Raw genomic sequence first — 19856 nt, 5'->3', positions numbered from 1 at the left:
AAGAGCTGGAGCCACTGTTGGGGAATTCCCGATTGTTCCCTAAATGCCCCATGGGGCAGGAAGCCGGAACTCTTACCTGAAGGCCGCCAAGTACTCTGCGTCTCCCATGGGGGGGTCAAGGCCGCCGGTGAAAGCCATGTTGACGTTGAAGCCCACGCCGGGCCCCGTGCCCACCTGCATGGAGGAGAGAGATGGGCGTCACAGACCATGACCCCGGCAGCCCCGCCGGTGCGCCCCTAGCCCGCCCGGGTCCCCAAGGCCCCAACACACTGCCTTCAACGATGGAGCATTTTCAGAGGCAGGGTCCCCGTCCCCCTCCACGGGTGGAGCGTGTGGGGCTGCCCTGCCCAGGGGAGGGGCCGGAAGTGTGCACCCACAGGGCCCTGCGAGCAAGGCTGTCCTTCCCAACTTCCTTCCCAGAAGAAGACCCAGAGGCAGACGATCGTTTTTCCTTGGGTGGGATTCCCCACTGTCGGGGCCTCTTTGTTCAGAGTGGGGGGCTCTGCTGGGGCATCAGGGTGTCCCGCAGGATCCTGCCGCTCCGGGGCTCACCGTGTGGCACCGGACAGGCGAGAGGATGGCCCCCGCCCAAGGGACAGGACGAAAGGCGTGGCTTGGAGATGCGCTGTGACTGCACACGGCAGCCTCTCCTGCAGGACGAGGGCACCCCACTCTCACCCGCTCGTAAACCCTGCAGCCTGTCTGGATTAGAACCAGAATCCTCTCCTGTTTTCCGTCTGTACTTGGACAAGATAAAGCCCGCGTGGGCACACGCGATGGAATCGAGGCTGACGGCTGCCCCCCAGCCCCGCTGGGAGCCCTTGCTCTGCGTCGCAGGTGTGGCCACACCTGTTCTCACGCCCCCTCCAAGGCCCAGCGCGGGATGGAGCCCCTCTCACCTCGTCAGGTGCCCCGCTGCCCGGGAAGAAGTTCCCGTCGTCGTAGCGGTGCAGCGAGATGTACAGGACGCTGGGGTCACTGTAGAAGGCCTGCTGGGTCCCGTTCCCGTGGTGCACGTCCTGGAAGGGCGGGGGGGGGGGGTCGGGGGTGGGGGCTGACTCAGCGCAGGTGCCCTCGGGCCCTGGCTGATGAGCCCCGTGGCTCGGGGCCCTTGGGGCCCAGGGAAGAGAAGGAAGAGGCCCCAGGGGGCGTCCTCCTCACCCCCGCGGCACCCCATGGGGCAGGTTTGGCGCGTGTCTCAGCTTCCCCGGAGGCCACGATTTTCCAGGCAAAGTCATTTGATCAATGTCTTGTCACAGCCCGGAGGGTGAGGGCGGGGAGGTTGCTGACCACGGCCGCTCACCTGCTCCGCACCGGACCCTGGGGTACACGGGAGACCATCCTCGGGGCGGAGTGACGGGGGTACCAGGCCCCAAACAGGAACGACAAACCGCTTCTCCCAATCACAGTGACCATGTGTTTAAAGCACACAAGCGGGGCAGCCCGCTGCGTACAGCGTGCACACTGAGGGCTGCACACGAGTCTGTGATTTTAAACCCCGGGACACTGCTCAGAATCCTTATCCTATTTATGAGAGCTCTCTGTGCTCATTGTAGGAAAGTGGAAGGACAGCTGTAAGTGAGGAACCAGCTGGATCCCACTGAGGCCCACTGCCGCCGAGGGGCGCACACCAGGGCCTTGGCACTCACGCACCACTTGTGCGCTGTTCCACGTGACAGCGGAGCCCTTACACGCGGTTCTGAGACAGCACCAGACAGAGCAGCCACTTTCCGCGGGTGCTTCAGGCACGCCCACCTTCTCCAGCACTCAGCTGTTACACGTGCCCAGCATCTCTGCCTGCTCCCCAAGGTGCGCTGAGGGAAGGGCCCCCGGGGGCCAAGGCACCGGGCGTGTGAAGACCGGGCTCCGCAGTCCACGCTGTGCGGCCGTGGCACCCATGGGCCCCTTGACCAGTGCCCGCCGCCCGGGGCTTGGGGGCGTCCTGGGCTGTGTTTTGGTTTTTCTTTGCCCAAAGGAGAAGGACTTTGCAGCATAAAAGATAATCCCACCCAATGTACCTGATCTTTTGAACTAAAAAAAATGATGAAATAAATCTTAAATACTAAAGAGAATGTTGCCCCTGCCCCCACCATATATGGCTTAAAAAAGGAGTAAAGTGAACACCTAGAATCCCCATCTCCAGCGTAAGACTCCGTATACCTATTTTTGGAGTTCAGTTATTCTATAGCGTTTTTCACAGAGTTTACCCTTTGAGGCAGTGGGATTGTCAGATGTGGCCCCTCCCATGGGAAAATGGGGAAGGAGGTTAAACCACCGTAAACTGGCTCCCCTCTGCAGAAGCAGGGAGGGCCTTTACACCGGGAGCGACAGTGACGCAAAGCTGCCTCGTTGGCTCGGGGAGGGCGGGCCACGCCCTTGATCCCTGTTGAGGTCCAGGCTCCACCCGCTCCTGCACTCCCGCCTCCCAGCGAGGTTTGGCAAGGATTGCCCTTCGGCTGCTGCCCTCAACCACGGGCCTGTTTCTAGACACTTCAGGAGCCGGGTTATTGGCAGGACCGGCTGATGGGAGCTGTCAAACAGACTCCTAACAGGCTTGGGCTTTTACTTTCTGCATCTTTGAGGAGGTTTCCAGAAAGTTAAGGCCCCCAAATCCCATTGCCAGTGGGGACGGAAAAGCTCGCCTCCCTCTCCCACTGTCTGGTGGGGGGATAAGGATGGGCCCACTCACCCAGTCCACCACGAGGGTCTTGCTCACACTCAACCTCTGCTGGAGAAGCTTGGCTGCGACGGCCACGGAATTGAAGTAGCAGAAGCCCCTGCAGGCGAGAATCAGGAGAAACAGAGACAAATTCCGGGCTCTGATTAGTTTTTATTCAACTTGCGATAGAACATTCTAGAATCCCACGAGGGTCTAAGAAGGTGGGGCGAACGCATGGCTCCCAATCAAGTGGTTTGGAAACGTTAACTGATGCTGATCATTGACACACACACACACACACACACACACACACACACGGTCCCTGCGTGCTGACCGACCTGTCAAGAGGCACCGAGGCCCACAGAACACCGAAGTTACTCATTTGACTTGCTCACTGCGCATCTTTCCATATTCTAAGGTGTATAACAATGATTCTAGACAGTCTCTGAGAGAACGGGAAAAACAAGCTGAGAAAGTGAGTCAAGTAAAAATGAAAATCTCCTAAACCTGAATTTCCCTTTGCCTGAATCACCAAAGAAAATGAGAAGCCTGGGTGGGTCTGTTTTGGGGCTGTAGGCTGCCCGGCGGGAAGCCTCCCGTCCCAGCAGCCACTGCCTCTCCGGCCGCGCTGGCCCCAGGACGGTGCGGTCTCCGAGAGCCTCCACGGACGTGTCCCTCCGTATTCCATCTCGGTCCATCTGCGCCCACCCTTCAGAGTATCTGACAGCTCAGACTCGAATTAGGAAGGTGACCTCAGCGAAATGCCACAAACAATCAGCGTCCGCTCCTTGGTCACGTGGACCCTTCCGGGCCAGGTAGTGTCCGCACGGTGGGGACGACAGCTCCCTTTACGGTGAAGGGTCCCTTCCTGAAGCCCGACCCCGACGCCCTCACTGGGGATTCGAGGTGGCCGAGGGCTCCGCCGCCCGTTGGCTGAAAGCCAGGCTCCTGGTGCAGCGCTGCCCCCACGCTTCCGGCTTCTCCCCACGGCTCTGTCTGCACCGTCCTTGCTTCACCAGCCGACAAACCAGGGCTCACTCCCCCCGCCACCGCCCGTCCCCTCGTCCTGACGACCCACAACACGGTGTCTGCTGTCTCGGGGCCCGAGGGCGAGCCCCCGACATCACGCTCGCTGAGGGTTTTCTGCGTCCACTCTGCGCACAACTCCCTGGGTCAAGTCCTGTGACTCCCCCCAGGCGGCTTCTCCTCGACCAGGATGGACCCTGAATCCGCACGTCAACCCCGCCACCTCGGCCAGCTTCTCATGTGCACAGTCAGGGTGTCCACAACCCGAAACACAGGCCAGAGAGCTGACCCCTGTGGTCATGACCTTGGGACCTCAGCCTCACGGTGCCAAGCCGTGAGCAGGTCAGATGGAAGGCCACACGTGAGCAGACCTGAGGCCTGACTGTGAAAGCTCTAGAACGAGGAAGCACCACGAGAACTCCTCTGGGGCAGCTGAAGCTCCCTCTCCCAGGCCTGACAACCAGACGACTCCTCTGGACTCGCTTCTGCACACACGGCCTCCCATTCTGCACACCTCCACACGCCGCCCCCTGCATCCCTTCACCGGGACCAACCATAACCAGCTCGAGCTGCACGTACAGTTATGCCCCGCTGGACCGGCCGCGCGGGGACCGTGCACGGGCAGGCGCGAGAATGCCGCACGTCCCCTGCCCGAGAGTGACCGCGTGTGTACTTACATGGGCGTGCTCTCCTCCGCGTGGTGTCCTGGGGGGCGGACCACAGCAAAGCCGTTCTACGCGCGACACCAAAAGGGAGAGATGGGGACAAAAGATTGGTTTCAGGTCAGTGAGAAAAGGCAGAGTGTGCATGAGGACACGGTTTCCAGCTGCCTTCCGGGCACACAGACGTAGCGCAGGATACAGGGCTGGCTGTAAGCACTTCAAAGACATCTAGGTCCCTTCTCTGAACGAGGCCTGCTGGTTACCACAAATTACTAAGATAAAAGGTGAGTCCATCCCCGATTTTCTATCTTTGACAGCCTGCTGGCAAGGCTGGGAGCTGCTCAGCTGGGGAATCAGGGTAGCAGTGGAAGGGGCGCCCCGGTCCCCCTCTGATCATAACCAGGATCCCCAGGAAGCAACTTGCCGGGAACCCTGGACGCAGATGAAACGGAGATGGCTCGGCCGCTGCAGATGCTGTGCCCTGTCAGTGCAGCTCAGTTGCCAGGGGACTGAGCGACGCAGAAAACAATCACCAACGCTTAGAAGGAAAATCTCAGAGGTTGAGAGGAGCTTCAGCCCCCACCCCTGCTTAGGACCCCTGAATCACTTATGCTTTAAAAGAACCCTCTGCAAACCATCCTGCAGCCATTATGATAAAAACGGTTTAGACCGGCACCCCAGGTCTCAGCAGCGCAGGAAGCTGTGCGGTCGAGGTCTGTAACAGAGACCCATGGGCCGCGGACCACGCTGACTGGGCGTGGGAAGTGTACCCAGCCTGCTGCAGAGACCAGCTCAGGGGGGGACGGGGGAACACACTTGGTGGGAGCCCCGCCTTGGCACGCCTGGCGCTGCCCAACTATCTCCCCGTTCTTGCACAGGACCCCGCACTGCGGTTCTGCATGGGGACGTGGGCCCCAGGGGTCCCATGCCCCGGGAGCCTTTGCATAGCAACCCCAAGGCTCTGTGCCCTTCCTGCGGAGCTGAGAGCTAACTGGCGGCGGGCAGCGATGGCGGGTGGCCTTTGGGTATGGTGGCAGGAGGAGGCCCGGGCACACACGTTTGCAGGGAAAAGGAAGCTCCATGTCAGTGCCCCGATGAAGCAGTAAAACTTATCAATTTCATTAAACCTCGATGTCTTTTTAACACCCGTGCAAAGAGATGTGGAGGCGTGTAAATAACCCGCGGGACTGTCACCTCAAAGAAAATGACAGACAGCTGCTGTTGTCAGGGGTGGGATTTGAGCTTTCCCATGAAACCGAGAACTTTGGAAAACTTGTATTTGGCCCAGCTCTTCCCAGCACTGAGAAGACCTTCCTGATGAGATGGGTGGTGGCATTCATGGTTTCAAAGATTAGTGATGCTTTGGACACCGTATAATAAAATGTGTCAAGATTTGGAAGACCTATATGATCCAGTGAGCCCCTATTTCCAAACAACTATGCACTGTGCAAACGTCAGGATAAATGACCGGCTCCACGTGAGAGGCTGACGGAATTTCTTGTGCAGGAGGACAAGCTCGCTGATGCTGTTTTAGGGTCCACACTGCAACGCATCTTCAAGAAGCTGCCACTTGTTGAATTTTGGCATAGCATCAAAGAAGAATACCCACAATTATCTGGAAAAGCTATTAAAATACTCCTCCTTCCCCAGTTCTGCATCTGTGCGAGGCCAGATTTTCTTCATGTGCTTCAGCTAAAACAACACGTCACCAGACACGGAAGCAGAAGCAGGTGTGAGAGTCCAGCTGAGCGACTAAGCTCTTATTATTATATTTAAATTAATAAATATTTAAAAAGCCTCAGTTTTAAACTCTAATGAGTGGTCAACGCTGATGACCCAACTCATAAAGACAAAAGCTCTTTGGGATTTTTCAGCCACCGTAAGAATGTAGAGTGTTCCCGAGATCGAATTCTTTTGAGAAATGCTGTATCGTTACACGTGTTTTCACAAGCGTGGGAAAAGTCCCGTTGGGTTCAACGGTGATGACAGAGCTGGGTCCGCCCTTACTCCCCATCACAGCCGCCAGGTGCCTGTCCGGAGGGGGAGCGAAGCGGGCGGGCTTTCCCTCCCTCCCTCCCCGGGCTGTGTCCTCCCAGGACCCCTCCCGCTGGCCCGCACTGACCTTCAGCTCCCCCGTGGCCACCTTGAAGACCAGCTCCACCACGCAGCCCACGGCCAGGCGGGCCGCCCCCGACGAGTGGGCCTCGTTCCACGTGGTGTCGCTATCCACCTGTGAAGACACCACGCCCGCGGTAAGGCCGGCGTCCCTGGTCGCCCCCCGTCCCGGCCGGGTGGTCGTGCAGCCAGGGGCCCCTGTGCTCGGCCTCTGAAACCAGAGCCTGCCGTCTCTCCTTGACTAATTACAGAACACACCCAGCCCTCATTCGGGCTTACTTTTTTTTTTTTGAAGACACGCCAAAAAATACTAAACAGAAAATGAACAGTGAAGGCACCAAAAATAGCATGCCTGCATTCTTACCCCTTTCTGAGGTGTCATTTCTTTTCTCAATTGCTCCAAAATACTCCGTGCTAGGAGTCATGATGTCAAGGTTACCTAGTTCCCTTCTTTTTTTAACTGCAACTGCAGCTGAGTTACACTAACAATCAGCAAAAGCAAATGCAGCAAGTGTTAGAATTAGAGGTCCCTCCAAATTATGACTTTATTTCATGCTGGATTTAAGGAGAAGCTCCGTGCGTTTGACAGGAGTCGTTAACAGGGACGGCACGGGGAAGGGTGAGGGGAGGAGAATCCAGGCTCTTGGACACACACCAGGGGGCTCAGCCCAGGGGATGGCACACCTGCCCAGGTAGCTGTTCCCCTTCCAACAGAAAAACGTGTGTGGCACAAACCTGTCAGGTAACTTCTGTTTGTGTGTTGGTTTATTTACTTACACATTAGATATATTTTTTAAACTCTAGCTAACGTGGGCAGGAAAGAAGACACAGACTTGACGCGTCAGTTCTGCGGAGGTTGAGTCTCCTGCGGGAGCCTGGGGGGCGGGGAGCAGGGGCCACGATAAAGCAGGAGCCCCTGGTTCCAGGTCAAGGGCGCTGCCATCCCCAGGGAAGGGCAGCTGGTGCCTCGGCCGCACACACCCGGGCTCGCGTGCCCTTCCTGTGGATGCCCGAGCCTAGAGAGGGTTCTGGGAAGCTGCGAGGACTAAGCCCTTCCACCTGCAGCAGAGTCGGCCGGGCCTGGGCGAGACCCTCCTTCCCACGGCAACCTCTTCCAAGCGCTGAACGCTCGGGGCCCCGGACACAGAGGCTGAGCCGCAGGTGAGGGCCCGGCACCCCCTCTCCGGCCCAGCCACGGTCAGCGCCCAGGCCCCTGCCCACCTGACAAAGGCCCAGATCATTACGTGGTGCGGATGGATTTCTTTCAATGAAGTCTTGGGGCTTCATCTTCAAAGCAAGATGATTTAAAATACATTTACGAGCAGCTCGAGCTATTTCCTGAGGAGTGTTATTCCGTGCGGGCTCTTCTTTTCAATGACCAAACCTCTATGTTCTTTAAATAGCTTCCAAATGTTAGCAGAACGCTCCGCACTTAGCGCGCTCTCCACAGCATTAATATTCAACGTTCAAAGACCGGCTTCTGTTCTAAATAATACTGTGCTGTTACTCATTGAAGTAGCCACTCAGCTAGAATATTCTGGACCAGTTGCTTCAGCCGAAGAATCAATCCAATAAAATCAAAGCGAGAGCTGGTAGGAGGATCTGACCGGTTGCCTGGGCCTTGCGAGAGGCCGCACCCCTGAGGACCAAAGGGGGTTTGGGCAAAACTACGCAGGTTATTTCTCCTCCAAATGCAACGGTTTGGGTTTTAGGCTAAGTAACCAGAGCCAGGTGGGGAAAGGGACTGACCCTCCGTGTGCTCTGAAGGGCCTCTGTGCTCTGCTCTCCTCCCACGTGACCCCAGGGTCCAGAAGGTCCTGTAACATCGCGTCCAGGGTGAGGGACGGACCCCCCAGCCCCACTGCACTGTCTCCAGAGAACCTGACGGCACTTCCCACTGCTTCGGGGTCTCAGTCCCCCAGCTTCTGGCCACCAGCTCCCCAGGGACCAACGTGGGATGGTCGGGTTGGAGCCCTGAGTTCCAGAAGTACGAGGCAGCCCTGCTTGGGGCGACCACAAATGCAGGAGCAGGAAGCAAGGGAAAGAGCAAAGGGCCTACTCCACAATCCCCTACAGCAAAGACGGAGAAAAGGTGAAGACAGGGAAGGGGAGACCTCTTACAGAGATTTCCAGTGGACACTCGGGGTGACCACTCTGGGTGGGCCACGGACCTTAGAAGCCACGGCACTCGGGGCCCCCAGGGCCTGCCAGGGCAGGGCTGGAAGGGAAATGCAATAACCAGGAGGTGAGCAAAGCAGAAGTTTCTCTTATTTGGCTTGGAAAAAAAAGGTAAAACCATTTAAAAGCTCCATTACAGAGCCTAGATGTTAATTCAAGTAGCTTCAGGGGAAGCAACACACCCTCTCCTTCCCTGCTTCACCAGCCGACCTGCACCCTCCCAGCCACACCTGGGCCCCTGGGGTCTCCTCTGCTTCCCTGACAACACCCCGGGGGGCCGGCCCCCAGCTCTGGAAGGAGATTCAGAGGCCCAAGAGGGCTGCAGCTGCACCAGCAACATGGCGAGTCCACGCTGAGCCGGGCGGGAGGGCCGGCACTGCGATTCTCTGCCCTCCTATTGGGGTAGTTACAGAAAACAACTGAAAGTGAACAATCCCTTGAGACACCCTATGGTTCACACTTCCCACGAATTATTCTGACGGGCTCCCCTCTCGACCGGGTTCGACTTGGTGAGATTTTCCACGTCTCCGTGTTCCAGAGCATTTTTGTGCCTGGATGTGGAGGTGGGCGCTGGTAGCCTGCTGGGGGCTGGATCTGGACTTCACACCGGGGAGGGGCCGCCTGGCTCAAGGCCCCAGGCCCAGTCCCCATTTCGCTTTCATTTGCAAATTATAAATCCTGCCTCACACAGCAAGCTGCCGCAGGGCAGTGCAAAGCCAAGCCTTTTCAAGTCTGGCCAAAAATTTGCCCCGCATTAAGAGATTGCAGCCTATTTACAATACAAAATACAATAACTCTAGGAGGGCCTGGTGGTGGTATGAATAAACGCCGTTTATGCTCTTTCTGACGGGATAATTTTCAAAGCAGCGATTTTTGTAAAGACTCAGGAAGAAAACAATTTTGTTTCATTTCCATAACGGAATCCAGACCCCGAGCTTCACCCTGCGATCTGTCGTTACGCTCACACCGCGCTGGTGCGCGGTTCCAGCCGAGACACCTCTGCTGTCCACAAGGTCCTCCGGCCTCTCTGCGACCGTGACCGGCTGCAGCACTTCCCGGGCTGGGGAGCTCCACGGCTAGCAGACTGGCCAGGAGGGGGCTGGTCCTTGCCCTCACCCTCCCTCATCCAGAGGACGGCGGGGGGACAGCCCCTCCTGATTGAAGGAGAAGCTCTGGCTGCGGAGACCTGGCCTCCGCTGCGCTGAGGGAGGGGTGGGTGCCCAGACGGGTTCTGCGCCCCCATCACGGGCAGGGAAAGCCCAAGTTAAATCAAGATGCTGGCTCTCCTGCGTGTCTACCTGCCCAGGTCTGCTCAAGAGCTCCATCTCCCGGAGAAGCAGCTCGACCCACCCCACGTGGCCCATAAACCTCGTGCCCACGGTCAGAGCTGCACTTGGGGCTTCGGGTTGGAGCTCGGACACGGGATCAACACACACCCCGTGAGGTGATGGATTCACGACCTGAGCCGGGACGAGTGGACTGTTGCTTCGGTGGGTCAGACGAGACAGGCCCACACACCAGATCCCGTTTCCTAAAGCCAGCCGTGGTGCCAGACGACCTTCCTCGGAGGAAGGTGCCCCAGACCCGCCATCAAAATGCTCACAGGCTCACAGGGCCTTTGAAGCCACACGTGTGAGCGGTGGGGCAGCCCCTCCCCGCAGGCCCTGTTTATGGAAAACACCTGGCAACAATTACCTGCTCTGCGGAGAGCAAGGCAGCGATTTCTGTGACCACCAGGACCCTGAGAACAAACAGGACATTATTTACACATTAAAGAAATACTTACCCCGACACCACCGCAGGGCAGCCTGACAAACACTGATGTTAGCGAGCCTGCAGGGAGAAGGAGAGCCAAGGTCAGGTGGGCAGGGTCACCCAGCGCCCCAGCCTGCAGGGAGCACGGCGCTGGCCATGCCTCAACAGCGCTCTGACACTTGCGGAAGATGCACAATGTGTCCCACGTACGGAGGGGCAAACGGGCTTCAAAGGTACCACTATCACCGTGTGGCGCCACCAGGGCGGCATCTGGCTGGTGGTGGGTCCTGGGCCGAGCCGGCCCAGCCCCTGCGGAGGGCCCTCGCATTCTCCATGGCAACAGCCCACTCCTCACGGGGTGGGGGACCCCACGGAGGCTTCTGCTTCCAGCCTGGGAACCACGCATAGCTCCCTGCCCCCAACACTGGCTCTCAGTTCTGAGCTCTGGCCGCCCTCCTCAGCTGTGAGCAAGAGAAAGAGGCCTGGGGTTAAACCCCCCGGCTGAGCCCTTTAGACACGGAGGGGTCTTTCGGGATGTAACAGCAGCCCCCGCCCCATGTACAAGTGTTCCAAGTTCCCTGGGACGGTGCACAGCTAAGAAACCACACAGCCTTGAACCTGGCCGTCTAGGAAGGCCTGCCCGGGGCCCACGCTGCAGACACAAGGCCCCCGTCCCACGAGGCTCAGGCCTGCCTCGGTGACAAGGACAGGGACTATCTTCTTCCTCAGTGCGATGCGGGTGCTGGCCGATGACTAGCCTAAAACCTGCCTGTCACGCAGGACCAGAGGATGGCACCGCTCCCCACCCCCGCCTCCCCGGCCGAAGCGTGAAGCCCAGGCTCCCTCCCCGGGCTGGCCAAGTGTGAAGCCCAGGCTCCAGCTGGCCGACCCCCTCAGGAGCTGCCCCCATCCGGGAGAGCCTCTCTGTGCAGCCGGAGCTCCCTGCCCCCCTTCCACCTCGCTCCCACCGCGACCCCCAGGCCTTCCCTGGCCGGTTCCACAGCCCAGCTTGGGAGCCTGCTTTCTGGACCTGGCAGAGCCAGGCCCGGTGCGGGGAGGGCTCACTCCCAACACTGCCCTCTCCCGACCCCGAGCACCAGCTCTGCTTGGGTGGCCATGAGCTGCTCCCGGGGCCCCGGGAAGAAAGCAGGCCTTGGGTCACAGGGTCCGGACGGCTCACCAGGGGAGCGGCCTTGGTGAGGTCTGTGCCCACCTCATCCCGGCTCCTGGCCTGGACCACACTGTGGACCCTCCCCGTCACCCCCACCCACTCCGAGATGCCCGGAGGGTGGGTCCTGCCCCGGGCCTGCCCTGCCTGCGCCCACGGCTCTCCTCCAGGTCACGCCCCCCCAGCCGCCTGCATCCGGGCTCCTGACTGTGGTTCCCCTGCGGTGCCTTGTAACATCAGTTAAACTGATTCTCGCGGAGCCACACAGCCTCTGGCCCCATCCCCGTGAGGCCGGAGGCACGTCTGCCTTCTCCTCCTTGTGCCCTGACTGCAGGCCCACAGCCGGGAATCAGCAGGTGCACAGGTGGGTGGAGGGGCCAGCGGGCAGGGAAGTGACGTCCAAGGAGAGCAGCCCTGGGAGGGGCTTGCCAGGCCTGCCCTGAGCCCCCCGTGGGAGGTCCTGGGGCCGGGGGGAGAGGGTGGGCCGCAGTGCATGACGGGGGCGGGGGCGGGGCGCTGGCACCACGCTGTCCTGCAGCAGATTCACCCAGTGGCCTGAATCAGGGAGGGCGGCACCAGCTCCCCCTCCCCCCATAGGGCCCTGCCCTTGACACGCGGCAGTGGCTCTAGGTGACTACGGGCTGGGAATGGCTTCAAGACGGTTCTCATGACACCAACTATTCCAGCACACAGGAACATGATGCTAGGGATGTAAGAGCTTTCTCCCAAAGAATCCAAGCGCTCGTGTGTGTGAATCCATGTACACCAATCACTGTGTGTGTAAATATGAGTGAGAGGCGCTCTGCTGAGACTGGATTTCTGTGTTTGAAATTACAGACCATGATGTCTGTATTAATACCATAAATCATCTGAATATTTTGATTTTGCTCATTATTCAGCCAGGAAAGACCACAATAATAAAAAAGGTAGGAGACCCTGCATCCGGACAGAAGCCCACACTCGGACGGGCAGCAGGGCCTGGAGCTCAAACAGGGAAGCTGTCCTGGCCCAGAGCTCCGGAGCGGCCCGGCGGCGGCCTCGCCAAGCAGCGGGTCTCCCCCCCCCCCCGTCCCCAGCCGCCTCGGCCGAGGTCCCAGCTGGTCAGCGAGTCCCTCCCCCACTGGCATCCTGTGTTCCGGGGCCACCACTGCCTAGGCCAGGCCACGAAATGTTCAAGCCGAGAGACGGGGGTCTGACGCTTGAGGACCACCCTCGCTTTCCCAGTCCTGGCAGGTTGCTTGACAGGCAGGCTGGGATGCCGACGGGCGTAGGGAAGATGCTGGCTTTCTTCTGCAGCCGCTGCCGCCCTTCCTGCTGTGCTGTGAGCGGAGGGGTCTTCTCGTGGCCCCTGACCTGAGCACAGTCAGGCCCTCACGAGGTGCTCCGCACTCCTCAGCCACCAGGCCAGGCTCCCTCCCCAGGTCGCTGGCATCAGAAGACGAACCCTGACTTCCAGGAACGCCCCCGGCAGCCCGGCCAAGCTGTGTCACTGCCCCACACTCACTACACAGGCCTCTTTGCACATGGCTTGGAAATTTGTGGATTCAATTAAAAAGAGGAAGGGAGATCACCCAGTAGTGTTTAAACACCGAATCAGGGTACTGTTAACATCATCAACTCTTGCCATGTCTGGGAGAGTCAGACTGATATAATGATGTCAGAACAGTCATCAGAAATGTAAATAGGTCTCAAGTGGCAGGAAGGTATCTGCTTGGGCATCCTCACAGCAACGTGAGTAGACTTCACAACACAGAACTCAGTAGGAGAGAGAAAGGAAACAGAATGGGGTATGATACCATTATGGTAAATGGAACGCACACACTCACAGTATGTGTGTTTGTGACAACACCCTGGGCTCATAAAAGAGACACTAAACACACTCCTGTGGCTGCATACGGGCGGCGCGGGGTCTGAGACGGTGGACGAACACGTCCACACAGAAGCCACGAGCAGCAGAGGGGCTTCCAGGGACGGAGATGCCGGATGAACTGAGGGGGACCCCCCGTGAGCTGACGGACACGGCTTGGCGGGAGGAAAGCGCCGTCTCCCGGCTCAGCCACCGTCTACTCTGCCCCAAGGACTCCCGGCTCCGGCGTCTCTCTCATTTCCCATCACCCGTCTTAAACCTAGTTTGGAACCAGGCTGGAAACCTCACCCGTCCTCCTGGCGGGGGACTCGCGCCTCCTGCCTGCAGGGAGACCATCCTCCCGTCGCCCCATCCCCTGCCCCGGGGAGCATCACACGCCCAGGAGACGGGCTTGCAGCAGGGCTCTTGGTGGGCTGACCAGGGGATGGATGTGGGGCGTGGGTGGGCTCTGAGCCGCACGGCGCGCTCAGGGGGAGGCCGGCTGCTTTCCAGGCTGAGCCCCCCGGACGCTCCTGGACACTGCTGAAGTGGGGGCTACCGGTCCCGTGTGCGGCAGCACCAGCGCCATCCCGGGACCCACGGGCAGCCCCTCCCGTGCGGGAGAACATTCCGGGAGCCGGGCTCCACGCCGGAAGGAGCTGCGTTTCCTAGGGGATCCCGGGGCCCTGCCGGACGTGCCGGCCTGAAGACCCTGCGCTTGGCCCACTCGGCTCCTCCCTCCGAGCCCGCTGACCTTCTCCCCCATCCACACTGTCCTCGTCCTTGAGGCCTCCTTTCCACAAAGCCCTGCCTGGGCCCGGGCCAGACCCTCTCCTCTGGGGCCTGGCCGGCACTCTGTCTCATTTCTGGACGTTCCTGCTCCGACCCGCACCCCTCCCTGTGCCACGGGCCCGGCCTCTGGGCTCTCCCGGGTGTCACCTGTCCTCCGGAGCCCGGGGCCCCTTCCTGGGGGCGGCCGGCTTAGACCTCCCGGCCCTCCCCTGCAGCCTGCTCCGTGACTCTGGGTGCGTGAGGAACGGGAGCTGCGTGGCCAAGACAAGAGAAGACCCTGGGCAGGCTACTGCGGGTCCTGGCCTGGCCACCGTGGAGGTCCGGCTCCGTGGACACTTTGGTGGAGACAGCCCAACAGGAGGCCTCTCAGCCACACTGGTCCAGGCTGTCCTGGGGGCTTCCACGTGGGGAACGGGCGGCCTCCTGACCTGCCTTCACCATCCTCAGGGGGTGGCCTCTGTGACTGACCTGGCTTCAGTGCTTTTGTCCCCCCAAATTCACATGTTGGAACCCTTACCCTCAATGTGATATTAGGAGGTGGGGCCTCTGGCAGGTGATTAAGCCCTAAAGATGGAGCCCTCGTGAATGGGGTTAGTGCCCTTATAAAAGAGACCCGGGAGAGCTCCCTCACCCCTCCCACCACGAGGACCCAGCAAAAGGCACGGGCTGTGAACCGCGAAGAGGGCCTCATCCACCACGCTGGCATCCTGAGCTCGCATGTCCGGCCTCGGGGCAGGGAGCAAGTCTGGACGTGCCTTGATTCACCCTCATACTTGACCCAGTCTGGCTGGGTGAAAACTCCAGGCCTGAAAGAAACTTCCCCCAGAACCGGCCAGGCGTTGCACTGCTACCGAGGGGCCTGACATCGTCCTGGTTCCTGGCAGACCTGGTCCTCTCCCTGGAACATCGCAGCACCCTTGCATCTTGTCCCTGGGCTCTGAGATTTTCCAGCGGTGCACCCTGGCAGGGTTCTCGCGGCTGGCGGCTGGTCCTCCGGTCCTGGGACCTTCTCGTCATCACCCCAGATGCTTTCCTTTCCTTTCCGTGTTCTCCGGAAGCTCCTGCTACCTGGGCCCTGAGCGCCAGGAACGCTCCTTTGATTTTCTTCTTTTCTCCCGTTTCCTGGTTTCCAGCTCTGGTCACCTTCCTGCTCCACTTTCCGGGGCCTTGACTCACCGTTCCTTCCAGGCCCAGGACTCGATGTCTGTGACCGTGTTTCACTTTACTCTCTGTTCTGTTTTTTCCCTTTTCTATGGCCCTTGTTCATGTTCTGTGGATGTGGTATCGCCCTCTTTAAGGATTTTAAAGCTGTTCTTGGCTCTCTCTGCAGCGCCCCCTCCGGCCCCCCCCCCACCCAGAAGCCTGGCCTCCGAGCCGCTGAGCGCCTTCCCAGGTGCCGATAATCCTTGGTCTTCTGTTCGTGGCCTAGAGTGAGGACGTAAAGCCGGTGGAAGGTGCGGGGACATGGTGGAGACACAGTGGCCTTGTAAACTGTCAGCACCGTGTCAAGGATCTTAGGGGGCCATCTGCTGCGGTGCCCCTGATGATAGCTTCCTTTGGGCTAGTCAGTCCCTGAAGGAGGTCCCCATCTCTGCCCGGAGGTAAAGGTCAGTGTGCCGGGAGCCCAGCATGGGGCGGGGGGGTGGTGGTCTCACCGTGCTCTGTGCCTGAGTCTGTCCCACCCCAGGGACCCTGTGCCTTTCTGTCCAGGGCTGTGGGGTCGGCAGGGCGTCAGGACGGAGGCCCCTCAGGCCCCTGCGGCCCGGTCCCCTGTCTGAGCCCTGCCTGCCCTCCACCCCGGGGCCAGGGTCTCTGTGGTCACTGTCACTGGACTGTCCGAGTCAGCGGGCGGAGCTGGGGGGTGTCTGTCCCCGTGCCACTCTGCAGCCCACTCCCTGGCACCTGCTGTCCGGCTCCGGGCCTCCTGCTCCTTCTCCGTCTCCCAGGTGCGAGGGTTTCTGTCTTCTAAAAGCCCTGTTGCTGCACACGAGCCCCACCCCCCCAGGCCAGAGCCCGAGTATTTCCTCGCGGCCTCCGCCACCCCAGCTCCCCCACCCCAGTTCCTTGCAGGGCTCAGCACCTACAGGGCACGCAGCAGAGGAGAAGACGTGCTCCCCGAGCGCGCGCGAATGAGTGAAGGGGCGCGTGAGTGCCCGGGGAGGGAGCAAGGCCGCGCTGCAGGATCCCCAGGAGGGTCAAGCCGGCCCAGTGCAGGGCGGGACACAGAGGTGACCTTCGCAACACCTGCTACGGAAACCAAGGGAAACAGCGCACAGCCCACCCTTTCCCCCCGCCCCATCCGGGACCCCAGCGGCTGTGATTCCTGGGCCCCTGCTGCCTGCTTCGGCTCGGCTCAGGGAGGAGCCCCAGGGGGCTTCTCTCCCCAGGGGGCAAAGGCAGGGATGGGGAAGGAAACCCACGGTTGGCGACTGCCCCGGTTCCAGGCGGCTGGGAAGCGGGGGAGGGAATTACCCAGCAAGGGTCCTGACCGGAGCGGGGCGGGGGTCTGCGCCCGGGAGCCTGGGGGACCCTGCCCTTCTGTCGGACCCACCCGCCTTATAGACAGACTCTCACCACCTCCCAAGGCAGGAGATGCCTGTTAGGAGGTTCCTTCCGTCAGGCCCAGATCCCGCCCCCTCATCTGGGGGGCCGCCTGCCAAAGCCGAAGCCCCTGGCTCCCGGGGAGGAGGAGTCAGGTGTGGGGCGGGGGGGCTCGGGCTGCCACAGTGCCCCCCTGAGCCTCGAAGAGCGTCCCCAGACCGACTCCAGGCCCAGTGCGGGGTGGCCGGGCGGCCTCCAGCACCCCAGCTCTGCTATTTAACATTCTGCAAAACCACTGGTTCTCAGCCCATTTTCTCCCCAGGACACCGGACACAAAGCAAGAAACCGACTGCCCACGTGAATGCCGAGCGTGGAAATCTCTCCTCCAGCCCCTCACCTGAGAGCCTGGCCCGGGCACCACGGAGAAGGGTAATCCCTGCCCCAGCTGCCCGCACCGAGCCTGGTGGGCGACACTCGCCTGTGCAGCGGGGGGCATGCAGGCAGGACGGCGGGGCCTCGGGCGAGGGCAGGGCTGGAAGCAGCCTCGGCAGTGAAGGTAAAGAAGGCCTTGAAATACCTAGAAGTCTCTTACTGTCCAGTTTCTGCCTGTTGAGGGGGTTTGTGCCGTAGAGCAGGGCGTGCGCCTCCGAGTGAACCGTCTGCAGCTCCTCCAGGGTGGCCTTGCGTCCGCGGATGCACTGTGGGGACAGAGCGGGGCAGGATAGCGCAGTGGTCAGCCTCACCGGCGCCCAGGAGGAGGTGAGATTCCACACGGGCACGAGCACAGACTCATCTGGTTACTGCGAAATCAAAAGCGAACATCGCCCGACGCGGTATTTGAAAAATATTTAAGAAATATTTCAGAGGGTTTGCCCTTTCATTAAAACCTAGGAAAACGTTTTAAAAAAAGATAATTCCAGCCTTCAACGCTTTAACCTTCACTGTCACACAACTGATCTGGCATCAAATTATTGCTTTGCTTTCCAACTGCCGGGGCCTGGTCTTAAAAGAGAGAGGAGCTGCCTGGGGGTGGACCTGCTCCTCTGCTCTCAGGAAGCGGGGTGCCAGACCCCAGCTCCTTGGGCATCGCCGAGCCTTCCTGCAAGCCTGAGATGGCCCGCAGTCGTCTGACACCCCGATCTGCGTGTCCGTCCGCATTTTTCTTCGGTTTGGAAATTCCTCAAATCTGGACCCCTTGGCTATTTTCAGATGTTCTCCAGAAATTATCTTGAGCTGAGCTACATTTACTTAACCTTTGAGAAGGAGGCTGGTTTGTGAAGTGAGATTCCAGTTGACACTTCTTTATACTTTCCGAGGGCCAGAGCGACACAGGAAGAGCCAACGGGACCCTGGGGGCCCAGGGGGAGCCCGTGGGCTCGCTGGGCCGGACGCACCCCCGTGCAGGGGCAGGCCAGGAGCTGCGCTCCCCCCGGGACCCTCCAGGGAGGCCCCAGAACCGCTCTTAACAGTACAACAGGCCTCCCAGAGACGCCTGCTGACGCAGGAGCAAAGGGCAGGGGAGCCGGAGGCCGGCTGTGACCGAGTCTTTGCCGGCCTGGCCTCCTCCTCGTGGAGGGGCCACGAGATCGCAGAGAAGGTTGCCCACCCTGTGGAGTGAGGGGCGCTGGCCGGGAGGCCTGGGCACCGGGTGGTCGCCCGGTCCCTCTGCTTCTCCTCTGTCGGGGGCCTCTCCAACAACTTGTGTTCCCTCGGCCGAGGGAACACGCGTCACCCTCTGGACCTGCAGGTGCCCCGCACGGTGAGCGTACCCGCACGTCGAGGGCACGCCTGGACCTTCACCCCGGGTCTCCTCCCTACCAGCCGGGCCGGACAGGCCCGTCTCCTCGGTACCCGGGGGCCCCCGCGGCCATGGGCGCCGGCCCTCAGTGCCAGGGGGCTGGACGAGCACCTCGGTCTGCTCCCCTCGCCTCCGTCTCCTGCCTTGAAACTACCCTGGAGGCCCCGGCCTGAGGGGACCCTCCTGGGGGCGAAGGAGGCGGCGCCTGGGAGGCGGTGCGGGGCGGGGCGGTGGCCCTGCAGCGGGAGGAGGAGGAGGGCGTGTCCGCCGGGTGGATGCTGCCCCCCAGTGGTGCAGCCTCGCGGCATCCGGGAGCAGGTGCCGAGGGCTCCAGCCCACAGCCTCGGGGTCCCGTCCTCTCCAGAGGGCCTCCAGGACAGGATTCTGGACCCAGGCCCCGTGCTCTCCCCTCCAAACACCATGTATCGCCATACACTGGCGGAGAGATGGGGTCACGCGGGACAACTGCCCTCAACCCCTAAATACTCTGGCTTCTGGGGAAGGGGGGCTAGACGGGGGCGGAGCGGGGTTCGGAGCACGCCCGCCCCCCAGACGTGCTGCTCCGGGCCTGGCCCAGGCGGCACTGGGCTGTGAAGGGCGGACGCGGACGTTCTGCTCACCCATGGGGCTCCAGCTTTCCAGGGCCACCCTGCAGGGCAGCACCCGGCTTCACGGGGTTCCCGGCGTGTGGGGAGGCAGCAGGCCCCCACTTGGTGGGCACGTGGGGGCTGGCTGCCACTGTCCTAGAGGGCTCCTGGGAGGGCGTGCCCCTGTCCCGCTCCACGGATGACGATGTTGTGGCGCCCACGGCCTGGAGCTCCCCCACCCCCTCCCCGTGCACCCGCACAAACGCTGCTCTGCTTCCTCGCAGCCCAGGGCTCAAGACCCTCCTGATGGCCGCACGCCAGGAAACGCCTCTCCCCCATCAGAAGGGTGGAGGAGCCTCAAGGTCCTTCAGCAGAGCTTTCCTGCCCTCATGGGCCTGGGGCCACTGCAGCGGTGGGTGGGAGGCGTGAATCCCAGGCCCCGACGGGCCGGAGCAGAGGGGGCTCAGCCCACCTCGTCGGCAGGCAGCGTGGTCCCCTTGCCAGGCGGCTGGGACGGGACAGACGCGAGGACCCGCCGCTCAGGGGCGTAGAGGCGGGGGCGGTGCCGCGCTTGGGAACCAACGCCAAGCAGACCAGACCGGCCCGCGTGCCCTCCCTGCCTCGCGGGCCTGAGGCTCCCCACACCCTGGGAGAGGCTTTCGGAAAAATTCAAGTAAGAGAACTTCCAAGGGAAAGCCAACAGGATGACGGATGCCCCCGGACCCCGCC

At 60.9% G+C, this 19856-nt stretch overlaps 1 protein-coding gene across 8 annotated transcripts in view; it reads right to left on the bottom strand.

Annotated features, from left to right (window-relative positions):
- The window catches only part of HDAC4 (histone deacetylase 4), a 292757-nt gene that overhangs the window by 26441 nt on the left and 246460 nt on the right, over positions 1-19856 (bottom strand). For 7 of the 8 annotated variants that reach the window (XM_082396983.1, XM_082396985.1, XM_082396984.1 and 4 more), the window contains exons 15-21: positions 17320-17440; positions 10427-10473; positions 6470-6577; positions 4363-4418; positions 2690-2777; positions 900-1019; positions 77-174 (exon numbers count right to left, since the gene is read on the bottom strand). In XM_082396983.1, coding sequence (XP_082253109.1) covers positions 77-174; positions 900-1019; positions 2690-2777; positions 4363-4418; positions 6470-6577; positions 10427-10473; positions 17320-17440 — 638 coding nt within the window. The remainder of the gene's footprint in view (positions 1-76; positions 175-899; positions 1020-2689; positions 2778-4362; positions 4419-6469; positions 6578-10426; positions 10474-17319; positions 17441-19856) is intronic. The other variant, XM_082396982.1, reaches the window with a different exon arrangement.

The sequence above is a fragment of the Balaenoptera borealis genome, assembly GCF_965194805.1.
Source record: "Balaenoptera borealis genome assembly, chromosome: 6".
Lineage (NCBI taxonomy): Eukaryota > Metazoa > Chordata > Mammalia > Artiodactyla > Balaenopteridae > Balaenoptera > Balaenoptera borealis.
Note: the sequence above shows the minus strand (reverse complement) of the source record. Positions and strands in the feature narration are given on the sequence as shown.